General features: G+C 31.9%; 1 protein-coding gene across 1 annotated transcript in view; it reads right to left on the reverse strand.

The window, feature by feature from the left end:
• LOC139526411 (protein hook homolog) overlaps positions 1–16,176 on the reverse strand; it is a 31,904-nt gene that overhangs the window by 6,392 nt on the left and 9,336 nt on the right. The window contains exons 7-15 of the mRNA XM_071321557.1: positions 15,974–16,039; positions 13,167–13,208; positions 12,181–12,282; positions 9,257–9,340; positions 6,767–6,850; positions 5,759–5,836; positions 3,965–4,027; positions 1,725–1,835; positions 925–1,126 (exon numbers count right to left, since the gene is read on the reverse strand). Coding sequence (XP_071177658.1) covers positions 925–1,126; positions 1,725–1,835; positions 3,965–4,027; positions 5,759–5,836; positions 6,767–6,850; positions 9,257–9,340; positions 12,181–12,282; positions 13,167–13,208; positions 15,974–16,039 — 832 coding nt within the window. The remainder of the gene's footprint in view (positions 1–924; positions 1,127–1,724; positions 1,836–3,964; positions 4,028–5,758; positions 5,837–6,766; positions 6,851–9,256; positions 9,341–12,180; positions 12,283–13,166; positions 13,209–15,973; positions 16,040–16,176) is intronic.

Consider the following 16,176-nt stretch of genomic DNA (forward strand, 5'->3'; position numbering starts at 1 on the left):
ACGCACAGACCAGAAAACATAATGCCCCTCTACTATCGTAGGTGGGATATAAAAAAGGTACACAACAGGACTTTTATCACGGGGGCATACACAAAACTCAACAGATCAAATTTATTTTATTGTTGAAAAAATGAATAAACAAAATGTTGACAATAAAGATTCTAGCTTTGGACTTGTATATGTAGCAGCCACACTATGTATTTTGCATTCATGAGTTTTAGTATGCATTTCCAAATATAAAGGGTTAAGGTGGTACCCAACACCTTGACTAAAATTAATTTGGCTCGTTTAATTTTCATAAAATTTTGACAAAGTATTTACTTTAACCCTTTGAGAAAAATATAAAAATTTTATCAGAAAAATTACACTGGTTACATAGCAGTTTGACAAAGACTAGTTTTGATCAATGAGAAGCTTTAATATTCCCTTAACAACACAACGTGAATAAAACGTTTAGCTGATATTACAGAGTTATCTCCCTGTAGTGTTAGGTACCACCTTAAGCAGGTATAAGCTAAAAAAAAACGTAAATTCTATGAGGGACTGACTTCCCCACGACATTTACTCGCGAGATAAAATAAAATCTGACAGGGCTCAAACTCATAAACTCTATAATTTGAAATCACAAAGTATCAAAATATCACTATGCCGATGACACTGACATTTGTATAAACAAAAGGAAATGCAAAATACGTTATGTTCAGATTGTGGCTTGCTGTTCGATGGGAGCCAAGGCTCCGTGTTGAAGACCGTACTTTGACCTTTAATGGTTTACTTTAACTAATTGTGAATTACATGGACAGAGTGGAGAGTTGTCTAATTGGCACTCATACCACATTTTCTTATATCTATGAATGTGTCTTATTTATTCCAAATAAAATCAAACAAGGTTAGTAAATTGTATCGTCTGCTTTGCTACATTACCTGTAGAACACACACAATTTGTTTCACAATTACGTCATCTTGTACTTTTTCTGTGTCAGTTATGTAATCAAGAACATCAGTCCATGCATTATCATATATTTCACGGAACTGTTCGGATAGTTTTTCAGGACGGTTGGAGTCGCTTAAATCAGCAATTGCTGGATTGTTGTCTTTCATTTTTCGTCCCGCTACCATGCTTAATCTAATCAAATGTTATAGTTATACATTTCATTTTTTTTTAATAAGACTAGATATGAACTACTGATCATTAAAACAAGAAGTAGTTTGCAGCATGAAAAAAGCAACTCAATTGAATAAAAATTGCATATCATGGTTATATCATCTACATCCCTTCAATATTCAATTATTTCCACAACAACTTGTATTCGATGATTACACGTTTGTTTCACAAATTAGAAGCATTTCACAATAACATGTATATGTCACTTTGATATATTGCCTATATGTTTAAGATTTCTACGTTCTAACGATGAATTTTCTATTGAAAGAATTACAGAAAATAAAACATAACAGGCAAAGGTGTCATTAGTTATCCAAAAACTGTTTATCCAAACGAAGCCGGTTGTGGTCATCTCTAGATTAGGCCTGTTAGTTTCTGGTTGTTCAATTTTTAGTATTTAAGTGCTTTGAAGACGAATATTTTTCTTTGGTTTTTTTTAGTTTTGTTAATAGTGTGTTCTGGGTTTGTTTTACTCAATATTTTTTATAGATTTTTTATTGATCCCTGATATGTTCCCATCTTTTTTACGTTGAAGTCACGTAACTCTGATGAATAATACCTTTGCATTAAGGACTCTTTTTCCACTTTAAGACTTTCTACCTGCGTTTTCATATCTCTGTATTCTTTGGCATAGGACACGGGGGCTGTTTGTGGCCGTTGTGTTGCCAATCTGAAGCGATAGGCGGTAAAACAATCTCAATCTCTATTAATATAAAGCAACAATCCTTGTAGTAAATAAAATGGGGTTTTTATAGCTGAATATGCGGATTGGCTTTGCTTATTGTTGAAGTCCGTACGGTGACCTAAGCATATAGTTTTTAATTTGTGTGTCCACTGGTCTCTTGTAGAGAGTTGTCGCATTGACAATCATACCACATCTCTTTTTTTAGCTCACCTGACCCATAGGGCCAAATGAGCTTTTCTCATCGCTTGGCGTCCGTTGTCCGTTGTAAACTTTTACAAAATTCTTCTCCTCTGAAACTATTAGGCAAAATTTAACCAAACTTGGCCACAATTATTATTGGGGTATGTATTTTTTTTTATTAAATGTGTACGATGATCCCGTCTGCAAACCAAGATGACCTCCATGGCTAAAACTAGAACATAGAGGTAAAATGTAGATGTTAGCATATATCTCTGAAACCAAAGCATTTACAGCCAATCTGACAGGGTAAATTTCTTTATCATGTCAAGATTTATCTGCCCTAAAATTTTCAGACAAGTCGGACCAATTGTTGTTTGGTTGCTGCCACTGAATTGGTATTTTGTGGGAAATTTGGCAATTTTTGGTTATGATCTTGAATACTATTATAGATAGAGATGAACTGTAAACAGCAATTATGTTGAGCCAAATAATTTCAACAAATAAGTCAACATGATCAAAATGGTCCAATAATCCCATCAGGAGTTATTGTCCTTTGAAGACAAATTTAACTATTTTACGAAAAGTTTTTCAAAACTTTCTCATGAAACAACTGAGACAAATTTGATGAAACTTGGCCACAATCAGCATTTGGGTATCTATTTAAAAAAGTGTGTGATGACCCTGCCTGTAAATCAACATGGCAGACGTGCCTAAAAATAGAACATATGGGGGAAATGAAGTTTTTGACTTATATCTTAGAAACTAAAGCAAAAAGCTAAAAGCTGCATTATTTCATGCATCAATTTTAAATACAAATATCAGGTGAGCGACAGAGGCTCCTTGACGCCTCTAGTTTATATATAAAACAATAAAAAGTTTTAAAAAAAATATTTGTCAAACCTACCTCTTTAAATATCTAGACCATTTGTCGTTAAAATATACAATCTATAAAAACATGATCAGTCCCAATAAAAAAAGGATGGATGCAAACTTTAACAAAATAAAAAAGACAAACAATTTCCAATGCAGGGTCAAGATTTGTTTATTATCACAGAAAGCTAGTTTTGATAACATAGATGCTTCTGTTCACGAACAAGCCTGAAAACAATTCCACTGACGATCGCATCATTTAATATCAAAAATCAGTACTTTTAATAAAAGGTCAGTATATACTTTAAATCATCAGATCATCAGATCATCGGAAGGTCATTGTAATGACCTTTTGACGGAAAGGGGATTCGCATGTCGGGTGATGTATTCAAAACAGGAGACGATTACCCTTTTGCAGCTGACCTAAGTCATACATGAGATTTTAAGATCTGTAAACTAAAATGCTTTATCTGTACTGTTTTACGTGTTTATTGTTCGGTTGACGATATACTCCTCATACTTTATGTTTCAAGATGCCACGCGTGTATCACTTTAGTTCATTTGTTGTCTATTATTGTTTTATTCCAGGCATAGATTACCTTAGCCGTATTTGGCACAACTTTTTGGAATTTTGGATCCTCAATGCTCTTCAACTTTGTACTTGTTTGGCTTTATAAATATTTTGATATGAGCGTCACTGATGAGTCTTATGTAGACGAAACGCGCGTCTGGCGTACAAAATTATAATCCTGGTACCTTTGATAACTATTGAATAACTTCTACTTATTTAATATATTTGTAATTGAAATGCAGGGTGGCTATATTAAACTACTATGTATATGATTTTTTTTTTCGCCCGTGCAGAATTGTTTTATCGATGTTTTTTTTCCAATAATTTGAGGATTGAAATTCTCAGTGCTAATCAATAATATAAGGATACCATAGTAGTTTATCTCATACAAATTAATCAAATTTGTAAAAATGTAGAATACTTCTTCATTGTAAACTTCTCTTCCGGTGCAAATGTGATAAATCGTGGAACTACTTTAATAACTTTTATTTACCTTTGTTGATAGTTTTCATTTTCTTTCGTTATTGTCTGAATAATCTCTTTTTGCTGCTTGTACCTACAAAAGCAATAGCATAATTCAAATCTGGATTTCTAAATTATGTAAAGTTGTAACTTGCTCAATCGATTTAATGATTAAACGTCTATTTCTGTAGTTACTACTACCTTTGAGCACACAGCTACACTTACATGACTGATGATTAACTATAACTTCCTAGTTAACTTAAATGATTAAATTCATGTATTGCATACATATAAAAAAAAAGATGTGGTATGATTGCAAATGAGACAACTGTCCACAAGAGACCAAAATTACACAGACAATAACAACTATAGGTCAACGTACGGCCTTCAACAATGAGCAAAGCCCATACCGCATAGTCATCTATAAAAGGCCCCGATATGACAATGCAAAACAATTCAAACGCGAAAACTAACGGCATTATTTATATACAAAAATGAACGAAAAACAAATATGTAACACATAAACAAACGACAACCACTGCATTACAGGCTCCTAACTTGGGACATAAATAATGTGCCGGGGTTAAACGTGTTAGCATGTCCTCACCTAGGACAGTGGTATAACAGTACAACATAAGAACGAACTATAAAAATCAGTTGAAAAAGGCTCAACTCATCAGATAGACAAAAATACAAGTGGACGTGGCCGGGTACTTGCATTTTCGTCCATCTGATGAGTTAAGCTGTATAATCAAGTTTTAATTTCTGTCTATTGAACTTAATTTGTGAATTTTAATTATTGTATTTCTGTTGTTTCTCTTTGCTATTCTCTTGTGTATTATTTGACCATAGTATCTATACGTCTATTTCCAATGCTTGATGTTTTTATTGATCATAAATTGTCCTATGAGTTTTGATTCAATGATTTCCAGTAAGAATGTTTTGTTTCGCATTTTATACCTTTATTACAGTGTTGAGTTTGTTAGTTATATACATTCCTTATCAGTCGTCATCATGAAATGACGAACTGTTACCGTAAACTTGTGTAGATTTGTATATTATGGTTAATTCAATGTTTCCATAAAGAAAAATAAAGCAAACTATATTAAAAATGGAAGGCAAAATTGCAATCCATAAGTCTGCTTTTGATTATGGTTTTCATTTGCGAATCAGAATCAATTTCATTAAAACAAGATGTGAAGCAAGACCTTGTTTTCTCCAAAGTATTTTCAATTTGAACAGGATTTATGAGATTTTATTACTCACTTTTAACAAAATATTGAATGAGAAGACATTCTCAACGTGAACTTTTAGAAGTTTTGTATTTTTTATGGTTTATAATATTGCGACAAGACAATGGTTGTCAGGGGTCACAAGTTGAACATATTGGAATACTGAAAACCTAGTCGAAAATCAATCTGAAAAACTCGGTCAATATGTTGTCAAAATGGAATAGGTGCGCTAGATCAACATAAATCTAGAGGGCGGAACTTTGATCAGTATACGTCGATGCCTTTATCCGAAATTTATTTCCTTATACCACCTGTATCTGCAACGTAAATGATGATGTTGGTCAATATATTTCAATATACAACATACATAATATATGTGATGTTCTGTGATAGCTTATGATTTATGAAACGAATTAACTATCAAAACTAAATAACAATGATGAGAGGACGCTATGAAAGTATAAATAACATGTCGAAAAATATTCAACTTCATTTTCAGGTCAAACATGATTATTGTTCTCATTTTCAGGTTTTGTAGAACGCCCATTATTTTATTTACAAATCTATAAACTATAAATCTAAAATATACGTACGCTGTTAAATATTTTTTGTTTTTATCCTCTAACGACTTAACTCTCTTCTTTAGTTCTGAATCAGGTTGTTTGAAAATGCTAATAAAAAGAGAAACCTATTATTACTTTTTTAACCTACAAATCATTTCTCGGGTTAAATCACCAGTTCTTACAAAAGTTTATGTATTAGAATACAAAGAATATTGCATAAAATGGAAGATATAAAAGTACCTGACAAATTAAATCAAAACCTCGACAAAATCAACAAATTTTTATATTCCTGACTTGTCAAACGTGATCACAGACATGAACAGAATTTTATTTCTATAAACACGCAATTTTCAATATATATTTTTTTTTGAAAGATTGTAGAACACATAAGTTACGAATACAATAACATTATTACATGACTTTTATGTGTATCATTTCAAAACGGCGGTTCTCATTTCTAGGCAAAGGATGCATTTGAAAGATAGGGAAAATGACTTTTGGTTTAAACTGTAATGTTATAGAACAAAAAATATAAATATATGGTTCTTTCAAAGATTTGTTTTATCAGGACAAGAGTAATAGAAGTGCAAGAAATCTACAATATAAAGAGGGATGGAATTGCAAATCTACATAATTCATCATATGTACGTATTTAGAAAAACGTCAAACAATTCAAAAACAAACTATCAGCAATTACAACAATGTATGTTATTCCGATATATAATGAAACACCGAAGACAACTAAAATAAGTTTATTATTCGTGCATAGACTTTTTTTTAAATTTTTGTGTTCTAACATTGAAGTTTTTAGGAAAATGTTGAAGATAGTGTGCATCAGGGTATGTTCTACAAAAACAACTTTAATTGATGCAAAACTATTCGTTCTATTCAATTCATTGATCATAGAGACTAACACAAACAGGAATAGAAATCACAATGCTTGTAATAAATATCGAGGTGATGAATTTGTTCTACAATTCAAATATTGCATCAATCAAGTGTTTTCATTATTATTTTTTTTAAGCTTTAAATTCTTACCTGTCGATTTCATCTTTAAATGTTCTGTTCTCTAATTCAATCTTCTGAAGATTTTCTTCCATTTTCTTTTTATCACTTTCATAGCTTGAATTATAAAATATGAATTATGGAAATATATCATTGTATAATTTATACAGTGCAAACTAAAATGGTTTACCAAAATTGCTACCTTTTTATAAAACATATACACTATATAAAAAGACGTTTGTCTTACAATTGTATTTTTCTAATGTTAAATTAGAAAAAGACCAAACAATTTATATATATATATATAGCTCTCTCTAACATGTCTAAGTAATTGTCGTGGTTATGTATGTGGTTATGTATACTACTTTTTTGTTATTTTTCTTTTGTTTGTTGTTATTTTCTTGAACGACAACTGAAAGGAAGACTTATACCAATAACAATAGTTTTTTCCTCCTTAAAACATCCAGTTTTCAGAATACACAACATTCCTTTTTCCAGGAGCAGTCAAAATTTCTTATCTTTTATTCCGATATTGCAAACCTACAGAGACGTGCAAAAAGTATTCGGTCACAATGGCGTCATGTTTACATTTCAAAACGAAAGTTGTAAAGTTCATGCTTGCACTGTAAATAAATCAACCAATGAAATACAACAAAAATAAAAACTTACCTCTAATACTTTGTTAAGTGTCCTTTTAGCCTGATTACATTTAATATCCTTTTCGGAATCGACTTGTATAAGCACTGAATATAGGCAGGGGAAATACTGACCCAAATACGGTGGATTTCTTGGAATAATTCATTTTTAGATTTAATCATCCCAGTACGTGTTTGAAGTTTTCTTTTTACATGTAACCAAACGTTTTCGATTATATTTAAGTCGGGGGACTGTGCAGGCCAGCTCATACCGGTAATTCCGTTCCGAGGTACAAACTCTTGGGTGGACCGTGCACGATGGACAGGGGCGTTGTCATCCTGGAATAAATAATTTCCTCCCGGAAAATGCCGAGCTATCACTGGCCACAAATGTTCATCAAGTATTTCTTGATATTTGACAGCATTAATATTGCCTTCTACAGGAGTAAGTGTACCGACGCTATCCAGCAAATACAACCCCAAATCATGACTTGATATTTAGTTTGTGAAGTCCGCGGTTGCACAAGGTCCGGTCTCCACCCCTCGTCTCTTTTTCGCCATACGTACACACGTTCATCATGTCCAATCATGATTTTACTTTCATCAGAGAAAATAACCTTTTTCCAGTTGTTATTAACCGTCCATCTCTTTTTTTCTCTGCACCATGCAAGTCTTTTTTTCCGATTGACTTCCCGGATCACGATTTTTTTCTTATTTACACACCTGTGATACCCATGTTTATGTAAATGGTGCTGGATGGTACGTTTAGACACGGGAACACAATTTTCCTCATTAAACTTGTTTGTTATGTCACATAAAGAGCTCCTCCGACTTGTCTTTACAATGCGTTCAAGCTTGCGGTAGTCGCGTGGTTTTACAAACAATGGTCGGCCACTTCTGGGTTTATTCTCCACAGAACCCGTGTCTAAAAATTTTCGAACATTGTCAATAACTGTTGACTTGGGAATTCTAAGTATGTCAGCGATTTTTCGGCGAGAAAATCCATTCTGGAACATTTCCACAATCATGTTTTTGACATCTGTTGACAGTTCCTGACCTTTTCTACCCATCTTTGTTATTTTACTTGTTTTAACGAAACTACAATGGCAGACGACAACAAACGTCACATGACGGTAGCCCATGTGATGCACAACGCTAAAAGACTAGTACAGTAATACTCAGTGACGTGATTGACGTGGGGCAAGGCCATTTAAAAGTCGGTCACCTGTACAAACGTAAACACGACGCCATTGTGACCGAATACTTTTTGCACGTCTCTGTACTTCTAATGGCTAATTTATTCTCGTTCTAGAAGTTCATGAAACAATTGCCAAACGATCAATCTTCAACAGTACTGTAGCGATCATTTAAATGTGAAGCAACGAGGTGTCAACACTACCCACCATATAATTCATCTGTCGGTGGTCGAAACGGCACACACTCCATTAATGGCTGTCTTTACTTATATTCTGATGATTTCCTTCTTTAGTACTGATGGCAGATTTTTTTTTTATATTTTATAAGGTTTATCGAATATATATTCTTTTTTTTAATTTGTAGCACTTTTAAGAACACAATATCGTGTACAATTTATATAAAAACTGGTTGTTATTGTTGAATAGTTGGAGACCATGTGTTGACTTCTTAAAAGTTTTTTATTTCATTTGTTGATTGTCCTATTCACGTATATATCAAATCTTAATTCACAACAAGTGTAGTCGCATGAAATTACAGTGCTGTGTCTTATCGACATTGTAAACGTCAAGTATTTCTATTCTTAGAGGTAACTTTGTTTGGTAAACCTATTCATATTTTGCAAAGGTGTTTTGTGAACCTTAACTGTAATTTTACGTTTGTATTAAATATATCCTAACATACATGACCTTACCTATTAATCTCATCCTTCAAAAAGTTGATATACTTTTCAAATTTGTCCATTTTTACTGTCATATCCACAATTTCCTTATTTTGACTGTTGATTATATAATCAATAATTAACACATTCAGTAAACACACTATATTGGTCACGTCAAATCCCATGTTTGTCATTGTTTTTTGTTTTGACGATAGAAGAATATAATGGAGTAAAACAATCTTAAATTGATAAATCTTTAAAATTTTCTATTATGACATATTTGAAAGACCAAATTTTTAGGAAAAAAAATAAGAACATCTCAAATGAAAATGATAAAACTTGTTTATGTAGTTTATGAACATTTAATTTAAAATTATAAAGGGGGCAGTGTTAGTCATTGTTAGTATAAATACAATTGTTTGTCTTCTCTTCAAAATACGCTGTTACATGTTTTTATTGGTTTCGATATTTTTGTATTGATTCCATGATTTATTCTCTATCGTAAGGTCCTTTTAGGGATCAAGCTTCAGAACAATATAAGTTTAAACAAAGAGGATTTGGATATACATATAAATATCATAGTAAATAAAGCTACTGACAACATCAAACTTTGATTGTTACAGGCATACAAGCCACTTTTTTCTGAACATGTTTGGCTTATGCTCGGCAAAAGATGAAAAAATGGTTGTATGTCGTCTCTCCAGAGATTACTTTAAAATCCAATTTGTGTGCACAGATTATTTTAAGAGCAGAAATTTCAGAAACTCTATTAGGCATTAACAATATATGTGTAAGTATAAACATATACAAAACCCCCCTTTTTTAAATGGCTGGATCCGCCCCTGTGCAACGATACTGATATAGCAGGTATAAGATGCAAATGGTAATATACTTGTCATACGTTTGTTTTATTGGTATAGTGCCTAAATTGTACCGTTTCCGATGGATTGTTAGTCGTATAATACGATGAAAAAACTTATGAAATGACATATTTTTCATAGTATAAATAGGAAGATGTGGTAGATGTTCAGTTTATAAATTGCGTAAAAATAACAGATGCGCATTTCGACAATCTATCTCTCTTCAGTGATGTTCGAGGCTAATATATTTGAAAAACCAACGCTTATTAAAAGGACGAAGACCTAAAAGCTAAACAGGACAAACAGTATAACCAAAACCGGCCAAGGAATCAGAGCTTTGTTTGAGGGAGATACATTCTTTGATTTTATATAATTTTATAAATTTTGTAACAGCAAATTTTAACAACACAAAATCCGTTTTTTCATGCCAGTTACAAAATACTGACTACTAGGATGGTGATACCCTTGGGGACTATCAGTCCACCAGCACAGGTATCGATCCAGTAGTAGTAATAACATTAACGGTACTTGTACATTTCGACATTCTTCAGTGATGCTCGATGCCAAAATATTTGAAATCCAAAGCTAATTAAAAGGATTATGAGCTATAGCCAAAGAGTACAAAAAAAAGTATAGCCAAAGCCGAGCAAGCAATCAAAGCTTCGCATAAGGAAGATAAATTCCTTAACTTTAAATAAGTTTTAAAATGTTGTAACAGAAATTTTTTACACAAAATCCGTTTAACAGCAGTCAAGTAGTGAGCACATTTGTAGTGACATAAAATATTGACTTACTCATTTTGTGTAAATTAATTGTTCATAAAATGCTGATTTTACGAATCACTAAGATGTTTCTATACCCATGTTGATGGTGTCAGTTGTTTATGGCACATCCTTTCGATATTGTTTGCCTTACATACTCTTCCGCCTCTTATTTGATTTGGTCCCTCAGCTGTTTTTATTCCAGCGCAACTGACGAGTCTTATGTTAATGAGTCTTACTTACCAAATTATGAAACTTATACCATTTACATGTTTTATGAAACTTGTATAAATATACGTCACTGGCGTCATAGGTTGCCAATTTTTTTTCTTCGAGAGTACCTAATAGTTTGTATAGAAATACCAGGTATATGCACTGAATACATTGTTTTACAATGAAGATTTCCAAATCCGTTTATTTTCAATATTCTCCAAGTTCAAATAGTAATAAAAACGTTTTTCCTATTGAAACCTGCAGCAGAAATTTGTGGGTCAAACGTAACTTACATTTTAACAAAATGTAAAGGAAGAACAAATGTAGAAAAAAGCTACAACAATAGATAAAAATCCATGTCATACATAAAATTAGGCATTATCTTCAAGTATTTATTCGAAACCCTGTTTTTTATGTTTTTTACCTTGCAATTCATACAATTCATATGATGAAGACATATTCTTTCAATCAGTTTAATTGAGGTCTTGAGCTGGCATGTCAGTTAACTGCTAGTAGTCTGTTGTTATTTATGTATTATTGTCTCATTTTTTTTTTTTGTTACATCTTCTGACATCGGACTCGGACTTCTCTTGAATATAAGCTTTGGATTTCAAATATTTTGGCCACGAGCATCACTGAAGAGACATGTATTGTCGAAATGCGCATCTGGTGCAAGAAAATTGGTACCGTTAATTTTATTGAACTGAATTTTACTGTGCGTATTGTTATGCGTTTACTTTTCTACATTGGCTAGAGGTATAGGGGGAGGGTTGAGATCTCATAAACATGTTTAACCCCGCCGCAATTTTTCGCCCGTCCCAAGTCAGGAGCCTCTGGCCTTTGTTAGTCTTTTATGATTTTTAATTTTAGTTTCTTGTGTATAATTCGGAGTTTAGTATGACGTCAATTATCACTGTACTAGTATACATATTTTTAAGGGGCCAGCTGAAGGACGCCTACGGGTGCGGGAGTTTCTCGCTACATTTAAGACCCATTGATGGCCTTCGGCTGTTGTCTGCTCTATGGTGGGGTTGTTGTCGCTTTGACACATTCCCTATTTCCTTTCTCACTTTTAATCGTTATTCCTACAGAAATCGAGCATTTGACATAAATAAATACGCACTTTTTCGTTTCAGTTGTTGCAGCATCGGTTCTCTTCTTTAGTTTAACCAGTTTATTTTGAAGTTCTTCATTTTCCCTTTTAAGATGTTCAATCTCTCCTTGACTAATTGAACATAAGTAAGAATTACAGTATTTTCAAGTTAGTTATAATGACCAAAACATCGCGATTAATATAATTAGATAAAGCATAGATATCAATAAACATAAACACCAATTTTGCTATATTAATCACGTTTGAATTTTTTTTTTATTTAAATTTTTTTGAAGATAAATTAAGATTTTCAGGCAGAAACATTTGGTCTTTCTCCTTTTGAAGTACAGAAAATGTCATCATTATGGGTGGCTTTGGATATTTAATGAGTTTTGAGCTTAAGTAAACTAATATTGCTTTAAATTGTTTTTTTCCTCATGATCATTACATTCAAATGTTATTCATGTAATAGTTCATTTTGTATATTGAACAAAACTCATATTTTCTGTGTTCGCTGAAGGTGGTACCAAACACTATATGGAGATATCTCTGTAAAATCAGCTCAACGTTTTGATCACGTTGTATTGTTCTCAATGATCAAAATTAGTGTTTGTCAATCTGCTATATAAACCAATGAATTTTTTCCTAGAAATTGACTGTTCAAACTTAATGATTTTTTTTTCAGAGAGTCAAAGTAAATATTTCGTCAACATTTTATGAAAATTAAACGAGACTAATTCCTTTAAGTCAAAGTGATGGGTACCACCTTATTCAAAATTTAATTATGTCTTTCATAAAAAAGATTGAAGAAGTTAAGATTTCTAATGAATAAAAACAAATCTATGGAGAAATTAACAGTTATTTTCAAACGTGTTTTAATGTTTAGGGACTTACTCTGTAGTTCAAATCTTTGTTTGTTTTTTTACCACATATTGCTTTTGACTTACATAACAAAAGTTATAACCAATTTTTAGAAACATTTTAACGCAATAAATAATTATAGTATAGATTTGTACCTTCTTGAGTTTTCCATAGATGATGCATCATCTGTTTCCATCCTAAACATTATTGAAAAATTACAAAATTAATTCAAGCTTTGTTGGCATAAAAATAATAGAAACTATAATTAATTATATTTAGAACTGTTTGATCTGATAATTTTCTAGCATTAGAAGGTTTTTTCACTGTACAGATTTCAAAGGTCAATATAAGTGATAGTTAAGGCATATGTTAAGGTTTTTCTTGTCGTAGAACATACCGAGGTTGTCGAGATGGATTAAATGAAAGACCGACCGTTAGGAGGTCTTTCTTGATGGTAGTAGTGCCCTTTGCCGTCAAACGACCATTTTCGGCTATCGTTAGCGTCAAATTGATTAAAATGTTACCGTGATTCGTCAAAATATCCTTATCGTGATTCGTCAGAGCTCTCAAATGATTATCGTCACCGTTATTATTGAAAAAAAATTTAACCTGATTCGTCAAAATCAATCGATTTTTTTTATCGTCTTAAAGAAAGTGCACATTTTATCGTCATGCACCAAAAATTACCGTTAACGTCGTTTGGCAAGAATTTTTACCGTTATTCGTCATGAAATTAACCCCATTACGACCCTCTTTTTTGGGGCAATCCTGACACCCCCGAGGTGTGTTCTACGACAAGAAAAAACCCTAAAATATGCATTGTCTGAATTATATACCGTCAAAAATTATTATTTTTTGTAAAGATTTGCAAAATTTAGCATCCTATTTTACCGACGACTCTAAAGTGCGATATTCCTTTCTAATGCGTTCATGCTTTAATACGCCCTACTTTGTTGTGTCTTTTTTTCTATTTGTAATGACATTTCTGTCGCGGAAAAGTGACATTTATTTCAACAAACTTAATCGAATCGAATGAAATATTAAGAATGATTTTCTTTTAAATAGATAATCAGGATATAATTATGTACCCTCCCCCACCCGACCCCATTGTGAGGTACATGAATGTTAATCAACAGAATATTAAGAATATTTCATTAGTTGATCATTTGATAGAGTAGAAGGTATACATAAATATAAAAAATGACACGAAGGAAGCACGAAATTATGATACATGTACATGTAACGCGAAAACAAATATCAATACATGAAGGTCACAGTATGATTTCCTATTCAGTGTGAATCCGTAAGCTTTTCAAAATCTTACACCCGAATATGTGAAACTGGTTTTTTTTTTCTAGGTGTTACGAAATTTGTACATTAAAATTCATCTCACATAATATGATAATGTCTCTGTATTGTAGCTATAAATTAACAAAACTTCACATTATTTGTTTATAAAATAAAAACGCGGGCAATAACGATTTTATTTTACACTTATTATAGATTGAACTTTAAAAAATAAATTCCCAAATCGGCAACAAAAAACTATCAGATAAATATAATTTTGAAGTAAATTACAGTTTGCATTTTTATCAAGGAAAATAATGACATCACATAGGATTAGTTTATGCCTTGGTGCATATTTCATTGAAACATGGTATCGTCCGAGAAAATAACTCCATATATGTATATAATGTCAAATATATTTATGATGCCATGACCATCTTTTGTTTTTAAGGATACATTTTCGTTACATTTATATTTCAAACAATACTATATGAACACGATGCCCTTGTAACTGCATTCATACACTGCATTCATACATGTCACTTTTGATTACAGTTGAAATTGTCATGTAATTGAACATCAAAATAGAATTTTAAAACATGGTGTGAAGTTTAATTGATATGGGATGTGAATCTCAAATGTATAGCCTTAAGATCATTAAAGACACATTTACCTATGTGAGCGTTTATGGCGAAAAATATTATGCTTAATCATAAAGTAAATTCGACTTCTAAATGCTTCTCTTCGGCTGAAAACTGATAAATTAATAAGTTATTTAAAGGAAATGAAATTTTAATGGGAATTTTTTAACAATTATACATGTTTAATTTAAATATTGAAAGAACTTTAGTTGATTGTCAATTCAGATTATTGGATTTTATTAAAAAAAAAAAGAAGATGTAATTCTTGATACTCAATATTATCGCTATTTTACGAAATGTTCCTTTGATCTTACTGATAATTTCCTTTCTAAGTACAGTAGAGTGCTATGAATACTTTTCGCTAGAAATTAAGGGCGCACGTGCCCGTTTTCAAGGAAATTAACAACATCGCCATTTGTAAACTAGCTATAAATAGATTATCAACTCAGTTACTCTTCTCACTCTCACTTTCGCCGTACCAGCTCAAGCGAGAAAACTAATCTCCTTGAGATGATCAACGATATTCTATAATTTTTCTATTATCAGTACATTTTTATTATATCTTACAATGAACAAATGGCACTCAATATTATATAAGCTGAACTAAAACGACAAATAAATCTGAATAAAAATAAAAAGTTTTACAATTTCTCATGTAACCAGGGTACAAATGAACAAAGTATTTGATTTCTCGAATGTCTCACACATTTACAAGACTTGATAGTGAATAAGTTGCCTTTTTCGATTAAAGTCGAACAGACCCGTCGATCAGTTATCAAATGGTCAATTATGTCACACCTAATCGATTCTAATTTTTTTTTTCACTTTTCGATGATTTTTAAAATGTTTAAAAGTAAAACATACCTCGGTTTTTCTATAATATAGGAAGCAAGAAAAATGCTCTTTATTTCAACTATACAATCTTTCATAAATGTTTGTATTACCCGTCAATGCTTAGGGTTTTACAAGATAACGACGTCCATATTTAGTCCGTGTGACTTTATTTATTTTTTTCTATAAGAAATAAAACATACTTTACAACTCCAACGTCTTTGATATTTGAGGTTTCCATTGGCTTGTCCCTTTCCAATTCCTCTTTGCTTGATTTTTAAACAAAAAGAACATGAGTAATTGCAGCAAAAGTTTCTTAATTAACGAGAGGTATAACAACTCCTTTGCCTTTTTCAATTTTCTAATTTTAATACTTTAAACGTTTGATAAGCGTCCAATCTCATTG

Source organism: Mytilus edulis, chromosome 6, assembly GCF_963676685.1.
Source record: "Mytilus edulis chromosome 6, xbMytEdul2.2, whole genome shotgun sequence".
Lineage (NCBI taxonomy): Eukaryota > Metazoa > Mollusca > Bivalvia > Mytilida > Mytilidae > Mytilus > Mytilus edulis.